Below are 18,677 nucleotides of genomic sequence, written 5' to 3' on the forward strand. Positions count from 1 at the left end.
AAACATATAGATGCTAACCTACCAGAAAAGAGAACAGATTGTGCTAGCACTGCTAACACTTGCCATACTCCGTATACTAATCTGGCATCGTGTTTTTGCGCAGCAAAGTGCCACAGATATTAGCATTTGAAAGATGTTTAGTGACAAACATAAAGAGTGTGAAAAGGCTCAGGAAAAAATAAAACAAAAAAAATCCCTAACATTTGTATATGTTTAGCCATTTCTAATAATCTGATCTTCATTTTGATAGTTCTGACAGAGTAGCCAGGAGAGTGTTAAGTGTCCAACTGGAGTGGTATTGGCCCAGAATTTCACAATTGATGCAACCCTCACATATTTTTATTTTATTTTTTTGCTTTTTTGTCCAGCTGCTGAGAGCAACTATTCACTTTCACTTGTGGAATGACTGTAGGACTTGCCCTTCCCTTCAAAATTTAATTTGGCATGCTGATCCCATACAGAAATGAGCTGAAATGTAGCACAAGCAAAATAAAAAAATAAATAAATAAATTAGATTATATTATCATTTAACCATGAGCAATAAATAACTAAGAAAGGAAAAGCTAATTTCTTAAGTGCATGAATGAAGGACCATGTGCGTGTATACTACATATGCAGTCTGTTCATGCTTGTTTTTAACTGAACAAAGTGGCAGTACAGGAAAGCAAAGCACAGTTTCAGCTGGTGGCTGGCAGTAATTCCATGCCCAGCATCAGCATTGAGTTACAGTGTGTATCTAGACACCAGATAAGTCCTTACCTCTATGTGCAAGCCAAATGAGAATTACCCTAGACTGTCAACATGAAACCTGCACACAAATAGTATTTGGCAAATATGGATATCTGACCAGCCATAAAGTTTTGAGAAGTTACAGAGTAACTTGAAACTGCTTAGCAAAAAAAAAAAAAAGGCTGGCCAATTCAAACTTCAGATTGTGTCAGAATAGAAAAAATATTGAATAATTAATATTTAACCTGCAAATGACCGCGATTCAACATGGAGGGCAAAATAGAACTACATTAGTCATCGGCAAAGGCCAAGGTGTAAAAACAGAGACAGTCTGACTTACTGCCAACATGTTGAAACATGGAAAACCATTCCAGACTCCCAGGTGTGCTTGTCTGGAAATACACTCAAGAGATGCTCACAGAAAGTTTGTCTTCCTAGAAGACTTATTGCCCTGAGTCTGAGTTGAGGTCAGGTGTAAAAAAATAAAATAAAATATCTTTAACACTATTTTACCCCTTCACCTCTTTTCCTGGTATTTACCTGAAGTGTAGATCTAAGGATAAAATTTCTTGCCAATGCCAAGAAAATCAATTGGCAAACCCACACCCAAGTTTCTAAAGATGGAACTAGGAGGAAGGTAGTGAGTAACCTGGCACACAGATCCCATCCTCTGAGCTGTGGGAGATACGATATAATTCCTCTAGTAAACAAACACATATTTACATACTTTAAACCAAGTGCCACCAATATTCCAAACTCTCTAGTTCTTGGTATTGTCTAGGTTTTATATTCCAATATAAATTAACATAAGAAAGGGTAAGTGAGGCTTTCACAAAGTTCAAGCAATTACTGATAGGATATTGCTTCCTTTTAATGGGTTGTGTATACAAGCAGCTTCCATTAAGCTAAAATGTTTGAGCTTCACATACAAGAAAGTCTTTAACAATTTGGAGGCCGTTTCAACAAGAAATGCTGAGCTTTACATCAGAGGAACAAATGGCTTCGAGAACACAAATCTACTTCTTCTTTCAATAAGGAAGTGACCAGTGTCTATCGAAGTCATACTTCCTGTAATAAACTGAAACACCTAGCTTAAAAACCCCAAACAAACAGTATCTTAATGAACAAAGTGTTCATGAAGCAGAGACTGTGACATATTCGTAACTGGAAAAAGGACTTTCTCCAAAACATTTCCTAATTTCTCTTACACCTGTTAGCAGGATTATTATTGTGTGCATTAGTATCTCCCTTCTAATTGCTTAATTACTCTTCCACAATACTCTTCTTTTGTACCAGTAAGGAAGTTCAAAGGTTAGAAGACAGACAGCTGTTTCCCAGTGAGTCAGATATTTAACTGGAATGCACGTCACATCCCAGCACTGCAACATCTTCTAATACTGCATTTGGTTGGAAAAGAAAATTAAGTCTTAAATACACTTTAGCACTTCACTACACTTATTCACAATGTATAATTAGACAATAATAAGAGAAAATGTGGCAGTGTGGAGGTGTGAGAGAAGTAAAATAGGTTGTGCGAGCCTTTAGATATGTGGGGGAAGAAAAGATTTGTCTGTGTGATAGATTTAACAAAAAGAGAGAAAAAAAAAGTACAGTGTAGGCTTCAATACACACCACGCATTGCGATCTTCTTTCACAACTCACATTCAGATAAAAATGGCCTGTGGAGATAAAAAAAATCTCCCTGCAAGTCTTTTTAATAACAAGAGCATGAGCAAACAGCCGCACACATGCTTAACTAACCTGCACTGAAAGGCCAGAAGTGTTTGTGTAATTTAACACTAGTCCCCTAAATTTAATATTATCTACTAACAATAGTCATACTGTTCATTATCAGTTATAATACTGAAAACTATGAGTTATTTAGGCAACATACAGGCTAATGGTTTTTTAAAACAAATCTTTCGTACATCTTTCAATTCTCTGTAGAGTTATGAGTTAGCCTCATTTCAGACAATTTATGCATACAGCTAATGAAAATGTATATGGCCTCAACACCCTTGAAGAATGATGCATTTCAGGGCCCCTTTGCAAAAAGCAAATGCAAGGCCTGAACAGAAACTGATGCTTTAGGGTGTATCACCGGTTCTAAAGAAAGAGAAATTACTTTGCTGATTACCATTAATTTACACATTTGATCCTAAAAAGCTAAACTAAGAAATCATAGCTGAGCACTGTAAGCCATCAGTTATTTAACAGACTGAAAACTATAAGAAATTGAAAGGAATGAAATTGACACCAGTAAGAAGTAACATACTGAAAGAATGCAAGGACACAACAAGCAAGAGACAAATAAAAATGACAGAATGAAAAAGGAAAGACAGAAGACAACACAAGACAAAGGGTAGGGGCAGTGTAGTAGAAAAGGAAACAGGGGCAGACACAACAGCCGATCGCTTGATTCTGACTCAGTCTTCAAGTTCAAGCACATTTGTTCCATCTTACACCCCATCTGCCCACACGACCGCATCTTATAATACATTCTTGCCAGATATAACAAGGGCTGGCAACCACAGGCTAACTTAAAGACATCCAAACAATAATCTTGGGAATGTCTTGTGATTTCTGACATTTGCTGGTATAAATTCAGCTCATAAACAACATTAAAACAGAGCACTGACAATCACAAAGCAAGTGAAACCATATATTTCAATATATGTTGCTGTGCTATTGAAGCTTTAGAGGTAGGACTGTGTATGTGTACTGTGTACGGGCTCTACTGTAGATGTTTTCTGTCATAACAGATACTTATTGATGGGAAGTTCATTACATCATATTATTGTCTATTAGTAAGTTATCTAGCATCCAGTTGTCCAAATGAACAATATAAACAAGATCAAACCACTCCCAATAAAAAATGAGTTTACAGTGATCCCTCGCTATAACGTGGTTCACCTTTCACAACCTCTCTGTTTCGCTGACTTCTTTTGGTGCAATTTTCCGTTTTTTGGTTTTTTTTGACAGTGCATTGTGTTCTGCATCCTGATTGGCTGTAGACCATTGTCAATAAAACTCCTACCGTGTCTCCTATACAGTACAGAATGCATTCAGCTTGTCAAACTTGCATAAATCTTCGATCGCTAGCAATGTGACTCTGAAGTGCTGTACTGTATGTTTGTAAGTTTTCTCCCCAAAAAACATAACAATGTCGACGAAACATTTTGCACCTTCAAAGGTACCTATCTTTGGTTTCATTCTATTATTTTTATTTATTTTTCTACAAAAGTTTGAACTTCCAGAGTAGAGCAGGGCGATATGGCCAAAAATATTTATCACGATATATATTTGAAAATTTGCGATAACGATATAACTGACGATATAATTGATGCGAGACAAAATACAACTCCACAACATTACTAGCGCAAAAAGACAACCTTCCATTTATTTTCACTTAAACAAGAAGCTGGTTTTTATGTACATTAAAGCTTTATAAAAATGTAACAGTGCAAATGCAAATTCCTTGCTGAAAGTTTAACCAAAAGGCATTTCCAGTAGAAATGGGCTGACATATCCTGAGCATAACCATGTATAATATCCACTGAAGTTAAAAAGAGGTGCTTTGCAACATTAAACTGCAGTGTGCAGTACGTATTTTTCGGACCATAAGGTGCACGGGATTATAAGGCACATTAAGCGAAACAAAGCAGTCAGATAAATCAAACTTTATTCAACTCATTCTTCTTGCTTCCTCCACTTCTGTACCATTGATTCATTAATGTTGAATTCTCTGGCAGCTGCTCTATTCCCATGTTGTTGCAGTATATTAATGACTAACCTCGTATTGTGGATGGATTATCTCAGTTGTTCTCCTGACTGAAGTTTGGTCCGTTTACAGCATCCTGCCATGCGATTGCATTTGTCTCTAACCATGAGGAACCTTCACGTTAACTTTTATAAGTGGAAAAGTGTTAGTGTTCGTCCTCCAGCTTCACTGTTTATGTTATGCTAACATAGCTGTGTCGCTAGCGATCACGTAGCACATCATTATATACCAGCTAGCCCAACTTCAGTAACCCTACAAACGTCACTGCTGTTTAGTTTCCTGTCTTCATTTATGTTGGAAGTGATAGCAGAGCTGTACGTTTGATTTTTTTCAGAAATCTCTCAGTCAGAACATGCTATATCATGCTTAGGTAACTAGCGAAACTAGCGAGCTAACTTCCGCTAGCTTCCTGCTAACTTCTAACTCCGTTAAATGTAATAACTTTTGTTTTCATGGATGCCTGGAAGTTAAACTTTATAGTTACACCTGGTAAAGCAGCAATGCTGATCGTTTTATTAAAGATGAAAGAATTTAGACAGTTTTTAACTCTCAGTGATGCTGCAGTGTTGTTTGACCTGAAGCATACGGAGTTTAGGACCCAGATTACTCCCAGATTTAAGAGCATCTTAGTCCGACAAATACGACAATAACACGGCCGCTTGCATGTTCTGCAAAAAAATGTGCTTTGTCGTGTATCTGACGGACAAACACCAAACCAGTTCCACATCACGGAAGTTGCACCATTTTTACAAACCAATTCTGGTTCATCTGTTTCACTCAACAATCGGCCATGTGCGTATGAAAACAAAGGCACTGCGCATGCGCGTTTTACTCCCATTCTATCGCGATATTTCATTTTCCTATCGTTGCCTAACATTATACCGGTATTACCGTGAACGGTATAATATGGCCCAGCCCTATTCCAGAGTATTTAAAGAAGACAGAAAAGTGTGAAAATGTTCATGCCTGTCTGAGAAAAGTGTATAAAGTGTGTAGTGAGGGGTTTTACAGCCTTAAAACACCTATAATAATTGTAAAAAGTAAAGCTGGCTACTTTGCAGATTTCACCTATCGCGGGATATTTTTGGAACCGTGATAAACGAGGGACCGCTGTATACTCAAAACGTTCAAAATGCAGCAGTAAGACTTTTACATAAAGTAAGAAAGGAAAGAAGAAAGAAAAGTTACATGAATTTCACTGACTCAATTCAATTCAATTTTATTTATATAGCGCCAAATCACAACAAAAGTCGCCTCAAGGTATGCTTTTGTATTAAGATTTTACTTGTTACTTTTAAATCACATCATAAAAAAAAAGTTATTACTACTGATCTAGACTGCATTTTATTGTTATAGTTCCACTTGTTTCTTTTTAATAAGGTATGGTGTTATTAACACTTACAATTTAAAAAGAAATGCAAAATTCTTGCATTCTTTCTATATTTTATTCTTATAGGGTTTTTGATCTTATAACATTATTTTTATTGCCTTTTATTCTTTGTACTGCATTTTTGTCATTTTGTAATACTGGTTTGATAAGTGCTATACAAATAAACCCCATTATTATCATCACTGACTTAAAAAATATTATTACTAACTTTAAAAAAAATGAAAAAGTCTTAGACAGGATTTGCATGCATGGTGTGGAGGAAATTCACACCCTAGTGTGCAGTCTCAGACATGGTTTAGCAATTCCTGCACAATGTGGTTTGAAGTCTAGTTTCACTACTAAGTTCTTGTTCATGTCTTACAGACTATAGCCTCACTGTTTTCTGTTTGTCTTCTAGCTACTTTCTTTATTGGTGGCTCAATAATAAAGAGGTTTATACATTCACCTGACATGTGAGAAGACACAAATACCTAAACCAAGAGTCACCTGCTGTGGTGTTAGCTTGTGAATAAAGGAGGAGTCAAAAAAAAAGCTAGCTAGACACTTTCTGTGTCAAAATACATTTAAAGAAAAAGAAAAAAAGTAAATGAAAAAAGAAAAAAACAAAACTGGAAGATGGGAAATTTAAGCCAATTTGTTTTCATTACATGCTCAGAACACAGTAGCTAAGCAGTTCTCCCTAGTGAGTGTAAACGAGTGGAGCTGGCATAGCAAGCCAAGAGGGCAATCTGTTAGGTCATTCTGTTGCTGCTGTAGGGCACTGGGGATCTGTGAAGACTTGTTCCTGTTTATAACAGCACGGGCACTAACAAGCAAGCAAGCAGATTGAACAAGGAGAGATAGCAAGTACACACATCATCATCGCCTCACATACACAAAGAGAGCACACAAGATTGAAGCAGATAAAAACAGAGTGTAGAGGGACATATCTGTAGTAGGCTAAGCTTTAAAGGCTCAAGTTACACGGCACAGTAGACTCACCACATGCTTGACCCTAGGCCTAATATACATGCAAGAGTAAGCAAGCAACCACCGTTTTATCCTCCTGAGCAAAAAGAGATCAACTGTGGAATGAACTGTATACAAGCTGCCTTACAAGGTATGTCTGTATGTCCTAAGTACACACTTAAAAAAACCATTTAACCATGCCAAATTTTGTGTGAAATCCTTAAAAAAAAAAAAGTGGGGGGGGGTTATGATACTCTTTATATATCCTGGTGTGACAAAGGCACCCAAGACCCATTGTTTGGTACTGACACACTGAAACACAATGACCAGGAAGTGGGAGCTTTGTCTAAATAATTTTTTTTTTTTAAGAATCAAGATTTGCAGGTGGTTTTGACCACTGTGAGTAAAGCAATGCAATATTTGAGTAAAAGGATCGGTGTATTGTCTGCATTTACATTACTCGTTTTTACCAGCTGTAGACAGTAGTAACTAAACATACCATAGCACCCTTTTATATTCCAGTATGTCTAAAAAGCACTGCCGATTAAACATTTTCATTTCAAAGTAGGAGCGTTTCAGAGTAGAAAGAGGAACATATAATGACACATGTATATTTTTGCTAGTAGGCCTCAGTATGGCTATGCTACTCTGTACAGAAATACTTGTCTCGCAACCACAACTCAGAGCTAAAGCCAAATGATGACAGATGGTTGTTCAGTTTTAACGAAAAAAATTTTTTTTTGAGAAAACCCATGCCACTTGCCCACAGCACTGTCCCAAATGAATGATCTAAATAATCATTTTGAGAAATTAGATCACTCCCATCCAGCACGGCAAAATTATTCAGAAAATGGAGCTGTGAGGAAATTGTGAGGTGAAACGGTGGGCAGCTAACCACAATGAAATACTTAATTACAGGGAGCAGAAGTAAGGAGGATGTTTTGCTTGTGAATGAATAAGGAATATAGATGCAGTTGTAAGCAACATGTTCATGGGTGTTTTGGTTGAACAAGATAATCTGCTATCATCTGCTCTAAAACAAAATATTTAAGCCCACTCACTCACCAATGTTTCAAGACCACTTGTTTTATACCCTCATTCATTCTAAAATGCACGTTTGCAATTATGCTGTGAGCACTCTAACAGTGGATGATAAATAAGGTCTGGATAAGGTAAATGGTTGGAAGTGACGAGTAGCAGTGCTTAGTATAACTGCTGATATTTAATTGATGGTGACCTGACTAAACAGGCAAACAACTAAACAACTAAACCATGTTGAGACATAAAATGATAAAAATTTCTCCTCCTTTATAAAATTGTGTAAACACTAAAAAGATGATTAATGTGAATTAAAAATTCAAACTTTTCAAATTTACTGTGTTCCCACCTGATTGATTGTTTTGTGCTGTGACGAGGTCTCGGGGATGTTGAGTGAGTGACTCCTAGCGACGGGCGCTCCTGTTGATGCCCGCCTATGTTGTGACCGACCTGTGTGAGAAACTCTGCCTTCCAGTTTGGGGCTGCTGCTACTGTTACTACTGTTGCCTTTAGTCTCAAGCACTGCATCCCAGGGATCGCCCGCAGAAGCTCCTGACACAGTCTGTGAACTATCTACAGATTCCAGAGGTGCTTCCTCATTCTCAGACTTTCGCTTTGTAAGTGGGTCCAGATCCAGCCATTCAAAACGGCTGATGGAAGAAGATTCCATAACTGCCGGTTGTTGTGGTGGTGGGTTTGGTGCCAAAGAGGCTATACCTGCTTGAGAGGAATTAACATCAGTGCTGGCCAATCTACCATTCTTCAAGTATTCTGAGGTGCTAGCAATCTTGTCAAACAACTTAGCCATCTCTGGGTCTACAGTTGGCTGTGGGAAGACCATGGCGGCAGCAGCAGGCTGGATGGGAGTGAAAGCCATGGTCGGCAAGGCCATGAAAGGCGTCATGGCTGGAGTGAATCCATTTTGAAATGTTCCTGGTTTGGGAAATGGAGCTGATGGGAACATTGGTGTGGGCTGAAGGGTGGGAGTGGACACACCAGAGCTAGATGGATTGGACAGAGCAGGTGTCCACTGGCTGCTCTGGAAAGGAGATGAGCTACAAGCATGGCCTCCAGGATAGGAGGCACTGAGGTTAAACCCCAGAAGTGACGAGGGGCGGGACACTTTGGAGCTGTTAGCTCCAAAGTTTTCATCAAGTAGGAGCTTTTCGAGTTCCTCATTGGTCAGTTTTTCAACATCAATATCCCTGAACGTATCCTGTTCTGCCTGTTTCTTGGTCTCTGGGAAAACAATGAGATCCTTGTCCGGTCTATTAGTATAAGTTGAAGGCTGAGGAACAGTAGTGGTAGATTTAGATGGTTTTGGCTTAGAGGAAGACGAGGATGCTGCTCCAGAGGAAGATGAGGAGGCTGTAGCTGTAAGAGTGTGTTTCTTCTCCCTTTGCAATTTTGCTAAAGCCTCTTCTTCCATACGAAGGGCTTCCTCTTTACCCACAACCCCCTTTGGCTGGGGGACATCCAGCTTGAACCCATTACCACTTGATATCTGGGCCATTCTGTCAAGTGGAAGGTGCCATGAATATGATGGCTTTTAAGTCAGCGTGGCCCAAAGGGTTGAGGAACAAGGTTTTAAACACCTAAAAGAAAAAAGAGAGAGAAAAGCTATTTATGACAACAGGATGAGGTCAAACAGAATCAAAGCAAGGAAGAAGGAATTGAAATATTAACCTATAAAATTATTGAATAATCCTACCCATTAAGCTACAGATATCCAGGGGCCACAAGTAGTTGCATAGAATGGAGACTGTGTGCCCACCATGCTTTTTTTGTATTGATCAACTCCTAGTTTCACATACGCAGAGCCAATAATTACTTATGTGTGTTTTGAAGCTAGGGGCATCAATTAGGTCACATAACTAGCCTGGGCTACATCATAGGCCTGTCACACTGACAATGAACCTGATTCACTCACTCATAGCCAGAAATGATATTTTTATACACTTCTATGTGGTGTACATTACAAATATTTGTAAATGATCATAACCAAAAATCTAAACAATATTTGCATTTTACTTTCCCCCCCCAAATCCAAACTATTTATGGCTAACCTTCCACAACAGGAAACGACCAAGAGTATCCCACGTCTATAACATGTGAAAAACATTGCTGCAAAGAGTGCTTTGTGATTCCAAAATGACACAGCGCCTACTCAAAGCAACCATTCATCGAACGATCACAGCCCTGGGGTTGAGTGAGTTCCTTCTCTCCCCAGGCGTCACCAACCTCTCCTGAGCTTCCCCTCCCATTGTGGTGGAGAAGGCTGGCTGTGCTGGAGCTCAGTCTAGCCTAACACTATTGTGCAGCTGAGGAATTTGGCATGCTAAACAGCCCAATGGCTCTCTCTCTATCTCTCTCTCTCTCGCTTCCTCTGGCTCTGTCTGAATCTGTTAGCATTATGTTAGCACCATGGCCCAAGACTGTCTTATTCAGCTGTGCAAACCCCAGCACGCAGTGACAATGTGGCTGCAGTCACCGAGCAAATGACTTAGATAGGTTGGTGCCAACTTTACCAAGAAAACAGCTCGGAGACATTAAATGCATGAGAAGTGTCACAATCTTTTGGTCCATGCTGCCATTGATGTCATAACTCCCTGCAGACATGCCAGACGATTTAGATATAACTGATTTTGCACTGAATAAGAGTGTAGAATGCAGCTTAGTGTTTGTTTATGTAGTCATAAATCAAAAAGGTCTGAGCATGTTAACTGCTAGCACACTGGGCGCTGATCACTAAATAGTAGCTACTTCCGGATTCTGAATGTAAACACTAGCTTAATCTGAGAAAGCATGTTCAAAAATACTATTCTGGTTTACTTAACTGTTTTGCACTGCAGACTGAGCCGATGAACCAACATAGGGAAAAGACTAAGGAAAATAAAGAATAGATTAACCTAATTTCTTTTTACTAGAATGATCCAACACTACACCGATGCTACACTATAAGAATTATAACAACGACTGCATTCAGGAGATGCTGAATTAAGATAGGAATGTGCGTTATCATTAAACATTCAAGGGGAAAAAAAGATTCTAGAGAAGAAGCCAAGAAAGAAAAAAAAAAACAACTAGAGCCAAGTCAAGCACTGCAAATTGTGCCATCTCTCTGTGGCAACTGATGGCAGATACCAGGATGTGCTTAACCTTAATTCAACATCTGAGCATTACTTCACTACTGCTAAATTATTCAGAAGAGAATCAGTTTGCTGAGTCACATCCAGTAAAAATTATTGCTTAAGTGAAAAGGTTTATGGACAAAAAAAATCCACAGTTCTTCTTCTGGAAATGGTGATTTCAGAAAGCCTCAATCATGATTTTAACTGTCTTCCTTAATTTTAATTTACCTTTTAAGAAGCTTTACCTGTCACTATTATGTGCATTTATATTGTTTATTAGCTTGTTTTCATGGAATTAGATTTACATACTGAGATATACACATTTATCAGTTTTAAAAAAAGTTTTATTGTTTTGAGCAACATTTGGCTGCACAACATAGCACGATGAGGTTGAACTCACACTTTGACTTCAGCCCTAATGAGTGACAGGCAGTCTACACATCCAATAACTAAGAAAAAGTGCAGAAGTAAGCAACACATTGTGGAGCTGTTCAAAGTTCAAGTTGTTTTTAAATAGTAAAATAAGTAACAAGTTTTTATTTTCTGTTTTCGGTACTAGTCACTTTGTTGCCAAGGCAGGAATCCAAGCCTGTAAACTAAAACAAAAGCTGACAGGATTATGCTGTATAACCAGGTGTTAAACTTCTAACTAGTTCTATTCTATGCCATCTCTATGCTTTGGGGTGCAAATAATGTACTTTGCACATCATACCATGTATTTTAAAGCTTAAGTTACTTACTATTTTGCAGACTTAAAAATATAAAAAGCCAACCATTTTGATCTCATTATATAATATTATAAGAAGTATATACATTAATATATACTTTTTAATATAATTATTGATTTAATATTGGGTACTTTGAGTATATTTTCATAGTTAAACTTTCTATTAGGATTTATACATTGTATATTAAACGATTTATTTTATAGCACCTATTTAAAAATTCTGGAAGCGCCCCTGCTCCACAAGCAGTTCATATTCAGTTTGAATTGATGATATGTTCAAAGAAGGTACGACCCTCAATTGATAATCGTCTTATAAGACCAGAGTGCTGAGTAGTTTTTCTGATACTATTAAGATCGTGTTGTCGTAATCCCCCGGCTCATCTTTTTGGGAATAACTTCAAGGAAGACACAGTTTGGTCCCATCCCCTGTGTTTGTAGCTCAGATCTGTTGTTAGAAGCTTAGCTCTGTGGCCAGCCAAGAAATGTAGTATTACGTAACACTTAGAAAAAGATTGTAAATACGACGCGTTTGATAAAGCATGATCTGTACGTTAACAGAACAATATCGAGCAATTTCTGGCGTTAACAAACACACATATATTATTTACAGATTATTTTGACAGCTAGCTAACACGTCTGCTGATGCTCACCTGACACCAACATGATATGTACTGTCAATAAATCCCGAACATTTAGTATTTTCCCATTGTACACATCTTAAAATAAAAGCCAGATTGTGATAAACAAACGAGAACAGTGACTTTTAACCAATAATAACAAACTTCTCTTGCAAACATCCGGTTAGCTCGGTTTAACTCCACTCCTTGATACTTTTAATGGCTGTTTTATTAGTTGTTTTTTTTAACTATAACTTTTGCCTGTGCTGGATGCTAAGTTAGCCGCTAAACCTGCTAAATGCGCGAACACAACAACCAAAAAGAACGGAACTGAGAGTAAACATAAAACACATTTGAATTTAGCCATACAAGGACAACTTACAGGACTGTTCCGTGAGAGACAATGATTTAATATTTTAAAAGTAACCGGGCAACTGCTCTGGTCCTGCCAAGTACCCACAGTAACGAAGAAATGCTGATTTCCTCAAACGGGAAACGGTCGAACGCGACTCAGACACAACCGATGACTGCAGGCAACCACAAGATCAAACTTTTACAGGCAGACATGGGCTGTAAAAAGCTTTATTCCTCACCTTTTAGCGGTGCGGCGTTTGGAGCCATTTTTCCTGCAGCTGCATTTTTCCATCCACTTGCACAGAGGGAACGTCAGTTCCTGTTGAGGTCGTTGGTGGACTTTTGGTTGGACACAGTTGGGTAGCTTTTCTGCCTGGCTGGGTCTCGTTTTCATTTTGTGACAACAGCACCACTGTGTGGACTAAAGTGGTCGGTGTCGAAAAGTTTTCATATTTCTATTATTTATAGAAATTCTATCATTTCTGAGGGGTGCTTTGGGGGTCTTTTAAATGAACTGGAACGTGTGAGACCAAGAACAAGGCAGGGAGGGCACAGTAAATAAGAATAATTGACCAGAAACAAAAAGAGTTTAGAAAAGTAATAAAGAAAACATTGTGTACAATTTTCCAGATGTCAAAACTATCTTGTGGTAATAGTGACCTTTAGGAAATAATAACAGTTGTCTTGCAAACTAACTCAGTACTGGCCAGTAACTGTTTATAAAGGTTTTTCACATTTGCACAGTTATGCTCCAGACCATAATAAAAACATAGTACTTGAAATCTGGTTCTGATTAAGAATGACATTTATTTTGCATTAAAAAGCTGTTTTTCAAAGTTAAACAAGTATTCAGATACTTTAATTAAGTAAAGTTTTGGAATTTGTAAAGTTCCTAAGTAAAAAATACATTATGCAGAATCATATACATTATGTTATTGGATCATAACTATTATATATATAACTTTTCTGCTTGAGCCTTCAAAGTGCTTTATAAAACCTGCCTTAATCATACAAGCACCTATTTTCTACACCAAAGTGCTTACTACCCAAGATTCATACTTTAATGAAGACATCTGCTGGGAGCAACTTGGCGTTCAGTATCCTGCCCAAAGATACTTAGATATGCTGACTGGAGCAGCCAGCCTTCCGATAACTACATGACCTACTGTACCTCCTGGCCCCAATACTTTAGCAATGCACTTTAAGAAAGTTATATTCTGTGGTGCATGAACACTTGAGATTTTTTTTTAGTTCAGTTCATAACAGCTGTTTTAAGATTAAGGTCTTATATTATAAGAGAGACAACAATCAGATAATCTATGAGCAAGTGCTTGGCAAAGGTGGAGAGAAAGAACTACCATTTGACAGGAAAAGAGTGCCACAAGAACCAGACTAATAGCTCCTTAGGAAATGAGGGAAATGAAGAGCCAAAAGAGGAGCATAGCAGGAACACAAACAACAAACAGAGCAAAACACAAGCTTTGAAAAAGTTTGTTGTTGCTGATTTCTGTTAATTCACATCCTGGCCTGTTGGCCTATTGTTAACCCAACAAATTGTTTTTAAAGACATTTTTAATACCTTTTTATGTGTAATTCAATGCAATTCTTATTTAATACAGTAAAAGTCAAGTAAATAAAGCACACATTTAATGAATTCATGTTGTGTTCTTATTGTTTCAATGCATGGAATGGCTGAAGCTCAGGAGATAAAGCAGGTTCTCCACTATTCAGAAGGTTGGGGGTTTGATTCCTGGTTGCTCCAGTCTGCATCTATCAGAGTATAAATGTATGCAAATGTTAGATAGAAAGCACTTAAGCATAGAAAAAAGAGGATGTTAATGTGGAGTATATATGAATGTGTATATACTCCCTGACTAATGTTTGTTTAATACCCCTTAGCGAGTTTCACTTTTATGAGGTGCTTTTGGTAGCTATCAACAAGCTTCTGGCATAATTCTGGCTGGATATCTGAGCACTCTTATTGGCAGATAATAGTGGCATTCCCCATCTAGCACTGAGAAATGAACTTCAGTGATTTATCATCATAACACATTCGTTTTACTAACCACCTTGGCCAGTGTGTTTTATGTAAAGATCAACAGTTTAAACATTTTATTGCTTCTTTTCCTAAAGGAGTGGTTTGAATAAATGTTTATTTGGTAACTTTTGGTACATTTGCCTTTCTGTAAAAGTAACCATAGGCCACTGACATAAGTACACGTTATTCAGATATGTCACCATCACTTTGCAAAGGTCTGGAAGAAAACCCAACTATCACCCATAAATGAATAGAAATTAGTAAGGATTTTCAGGTTTCAACCCTGGAACCACCAAGTGTTAAGCCTGCCATGAACTGGAAACTGCTGGAAGACCAGCATCACTGTCCAAACAGCATCACTGATCCATCTTCAATATCCATGAAGATGGATTACCCTCCTAATCGGATGCTGACCAAAAAAGAAGCCCCTGCTCCAAAATCAACACCTACTTTTAAAATGAAAATTTTAGCTGGCCACATGAACACCCCAAATGCTTTCTCAAGAAAAGTTTTATGTTCAAATAAGACAAAGCATGAGCTATTTGGCTATGATGACAAGAAATATGTTTAGAGGAGCACAAGTGAAGATTCTAGCCTAAAAGACTGTACCAGTTGTCAGGCATGGTGGGGGAAGCATCATGCTACGGGTCTTAATTGGTTGTAGTGGTACTGGTATATTTCACAAAGTGGTGGAATAATGAAGGAGGAGAACTACCTCCAAATTCTTCATCTTCACCTCAGATCAACAGCTAGATAGTTGGACATGTAAACATTGATATAGTAGGCTAACATTAACCATTTGAAATATTCTTCCCAAAGCCTAAAATTCAACCTGTTGAAAAATTGAGGACATGGATCCATGCCAGGAAACCAACCAATTTAAATGAACTGCCAATTTTGCCAGAAGGTTGTTGATGGGTACCAAAAGTGCCTGGTCGAGCTGTAGCTAGCTAACAGCCAAATATTAGTGGGGGTGTATGTATACTTTTCACCCTGCGAGGATTAAAGAAAATGCTAAATAAATTCAGACTTGATTAATGCATAAAATGCATTTAATTTTTACAAGATACATTTGAATATTAAATGGAGAATCGTGTTTTGGTTTACTTTACTGTTCCAGTAAGTCATTTCTTACTGTGAACTACAATTCACTCTTTACTCAAATTATTATTATCTACTCTTACTACTTTTTATTAGTAAAAGTAGCAGTAGTAGTAGAACTAGTTCAGCTGCTCCTCTTAAGGATCATCATTCAACAGATCATTTACTTTCAACTCACCTTGTCCATAGCATCCTCCTTTGTAACACTGACCCACTGCATGTCCTCCTTCACTACATCCGTGAACCTTCCGTGTGGTCTTTCCACTTCTCCTTGCTTGGCAGATCCATATTCAGTATCCCTTCCCACTATGTCCACTAACCCTCCTCTGCACCTGTCCAAACCATGACTGATTGATTTTGTCTTCAAACTGCTCAAGCTAATCTGTGCCTCTGATGTACTCATTTCTAATCTTGGCCTTTCTTAACATTTTCTGCTCTTCTACTTTCAGCTTGTCTTCCTTTCTTTTTGCTAGTGGCACCATCTCCAAATCATACATCATAGCAGGTGCCACTACCATCTTATTAACTTTCAGTTTCCCTCTTGTATTTCCCTCTTTAGACTATTATTTAGACTTGTCCACCTTCACTACCTCTTTTGTTGCAGCTTCACTTTTCCATCTGTCTCTCTTTAATTTACACAGGTATATCTACCTTTTACTGACTTTCATGTCTCATCTCTCCAGTACATACATTCATGTCTCCAGACTCTCTTTCACTTGCTCCTTACTATCACTAGAGATCACAATGTCGTCTGCACACATGATCGTCTGTGGTAATTCTTGCCTGACCTCATCTGACAGCCTGTCCATTACAATCACAAACAAGAAGTAGTTCTGAGCAGATGCAACCTCACCCCCACCTTGAACCCATCTGTCACTCCTACCTCACACCTCGCCTCTGTGCTGCTGTCCTCGTGTATGCCCTGCACCACCCTCACCACTTCTTTGCTACTGCTGACTTCCTCATGCAGTACCACAGTTCCTCTCCTGGCACCTATGCTTCCCCTGCATCCACAAAGAAACAGTAAAACTCCTTCTGACCTTCCCTAGACTTCTTTATCAACACTCTCAGAGCAAACAACTGTGGTCTCTCTCTTGGTTTGAAGCCGGCTGCTCTTTGATCATCACCTTTCTTCTCAACCTAGCTTCAACAACTGTTCCCCATAGCTTCATGGCTCCGCAGCTCTACCACTCTGTAGTTACTACAGCTCTGCGCATCACCCTTGTTCTTGAAAACTGTTACCAGTATACTTATTCTCCATTCCTCAAGCATCCTCTCCGACTCTAAGATTATTTTAAACTGCTGTCTCTCCCCAAGGCCTTGACCCTTCACAGGTATGTCATTTGGAGCAACTGGCTTTCCACTCTTCATCCTCTGCATAGCTCCCCCCATTTCCTCCTTACTAATCCTCTGCACTTCCTCTCATTTTCTTCATTCATCACCTTCTCATAGTACTCCTTCCATCTTCTCAGCACACTCTCTTCACTCATTAGTACATTTCCATCTCTATCCTTAATCACTATAACCTCTCTCTCTCAGTCTGTGCTTTTCTCCTTCCTTATTGTTCAGCCTCACATACAAATCACAATAAGAGTTTTCCTTCGCTTTTGCCCCCTCTCTTTTTGCTGAACACCTTAATTATAAGTACCCATTTCGACTTTCTTAAACTCACTCTCTCATTTTTCTCGCCAGCTTTTTGCTGAAATAAATAACTAAATAAATAAATAAATAAATAAATAATAGTTGACTTAATATAATATTTAAATGCAGGGCGTTTAAGAGTTTTTCTACGCAGTCTCATTGCTTTTTTGGCCATCATTTTAATAACAATAATAATTGTTAAGGCTTAAGGCTTCCTGCTATGTTTTCGAACGAGTGTATTTTCAGCTCTATGTTGGTCTGCAGCATGTTCAAGTGTAATCTATATTTAATTAGAATATCTAAATGAAATATAAGATGAAATAAAACATTTATGTTGTGTATCCCTACGCCGTCTGGACTATGGGCTAGTATTAAATGTCATTGTTAAACAGTTTTATAATATGAGTAGTGTTGCTCTATCCAGTGTTGCACACTAACTCCGCCCTCGTCTGGGGTTGACCGAACGCCACGTACAGTTTGGCTCAACGCACCTTAAGCCAACGGGGGGCGGTTGTTGATACACTATGAGTGACAGGTGTATTGACCAATCGCCTCTCAACGCGACTGTTTTGTGAAAGAAAGTATACTTTCTTAGGCCAATAAGAGAAGCCAGAGGCGGTGCGTTGCCATGGTGAACACAACCTTTTTATATAGGTTGTAGCCAAGGGAGGCTTGTATTGGTGGTTAACAGATGACCGTTGTAAACAAGCTCCGGTGAAGCTCAGGCACTTTGAGGAACACTAAAGCGTGAAAGCCAGGTGAAGAATAAAAAAAGAGGAGAGCAAAATAAGCTCCACGTTACAAGTAAGTATTATTTCACGCGAGGTGACGTTTACTAACGCTGTTCTCTCTGTCTGCTGAGGCTTAGTTTAGAGCATTTTCTACATCCATGTAGATAATGAATTAGCTGGCATCTTCACTGCATGATCCCTACTGAATAACCTGTTCCTTAAACTACACACTCAGTCTGATTTTTTTCACTGTGACTAACAGGTTCACAGCGTTCAACTTAGAAATCTCTAAGAAAATATTCTAAAGTAAGCCACCAAACACGTGTGCTGCACGGGCCCTTTCTTATGGGAATTGCTTTTCAGATTAAGAGTTATTTGCATAACCTTATCAGTGTTCTGTCTCTATTTGAAGTGTTGACTTGCACCACTTTTTAAAATAATATATATATAT

At 38.3% G+C, this 18,677-nt stretch overlaps 2 protein-coding genes across 3 annotated transcripts in view; one reads left to right on the plus strand and one right to left on the minus strand.

Moving 5' to 3' along the window:
- pik3c2a (phosphatidylinositol-4-phosphate 3-kinase, catalytic subunit type 2 alpha) overlaps positions 1 to 13,080 on the minus strand; it is a 45,357-nt gene extending 32,277 nt beyond the window's left edge. The window contains exons 1-2 of one of the 2 annotated variants that reach the window (XM_005931624.3): positions 12,955 to 13,080; positions 8,236 to 9,481 (exon numbers count right to left, since the gene is read on the minus strand). In XM_005931624.3, the coding sequence (XP_005931686.1) occupies positions 8,236 to 9,399 (1,164 nt within the window). In that variant the 5' untranslated portion in view covers positions 9,400 to 9,481; positions 12,955 to 13,080. The other variant, XM_005931625.3, reaches the window with a different exon arrangement.
- A 5,061-nt stretch (positions 13,081 to 18,141) lies between these two features.
- LOC102313482 (nucleobindin-2) overlaps positions 18,142 to 18,677 on the plus strand; it is a 7,019-nt gene continuing 6,483 nt past the window's right edge. The window contains exon 1 of the mRNA XM_005931627.3: positions 18,142 to 18,299. The gene's annotated coding sequence lies outside the window, so the exon portion shown is untranslated. The remainder of the gene's footprint in view (positions 18,300 to 18,677) is intronic.

Source organism: Haplochromis burtoni, unplaced genomic scaffold (assembly GCF_018398535.1).
Source record: "Haplochromis burtoni strain Fernald_Lab_line unplaced genomic scaffold, NCSU_Asbu1 Contig_145, whole genome shotgun sequence".
Classification (NCBI taxonomy): domain Eukaryota; kingdom Metazoa; phylum Chordata; class Actinopteri; order Cichliformes; family Cichlidae; genus Haplochromis; species Haplochromis burtoni.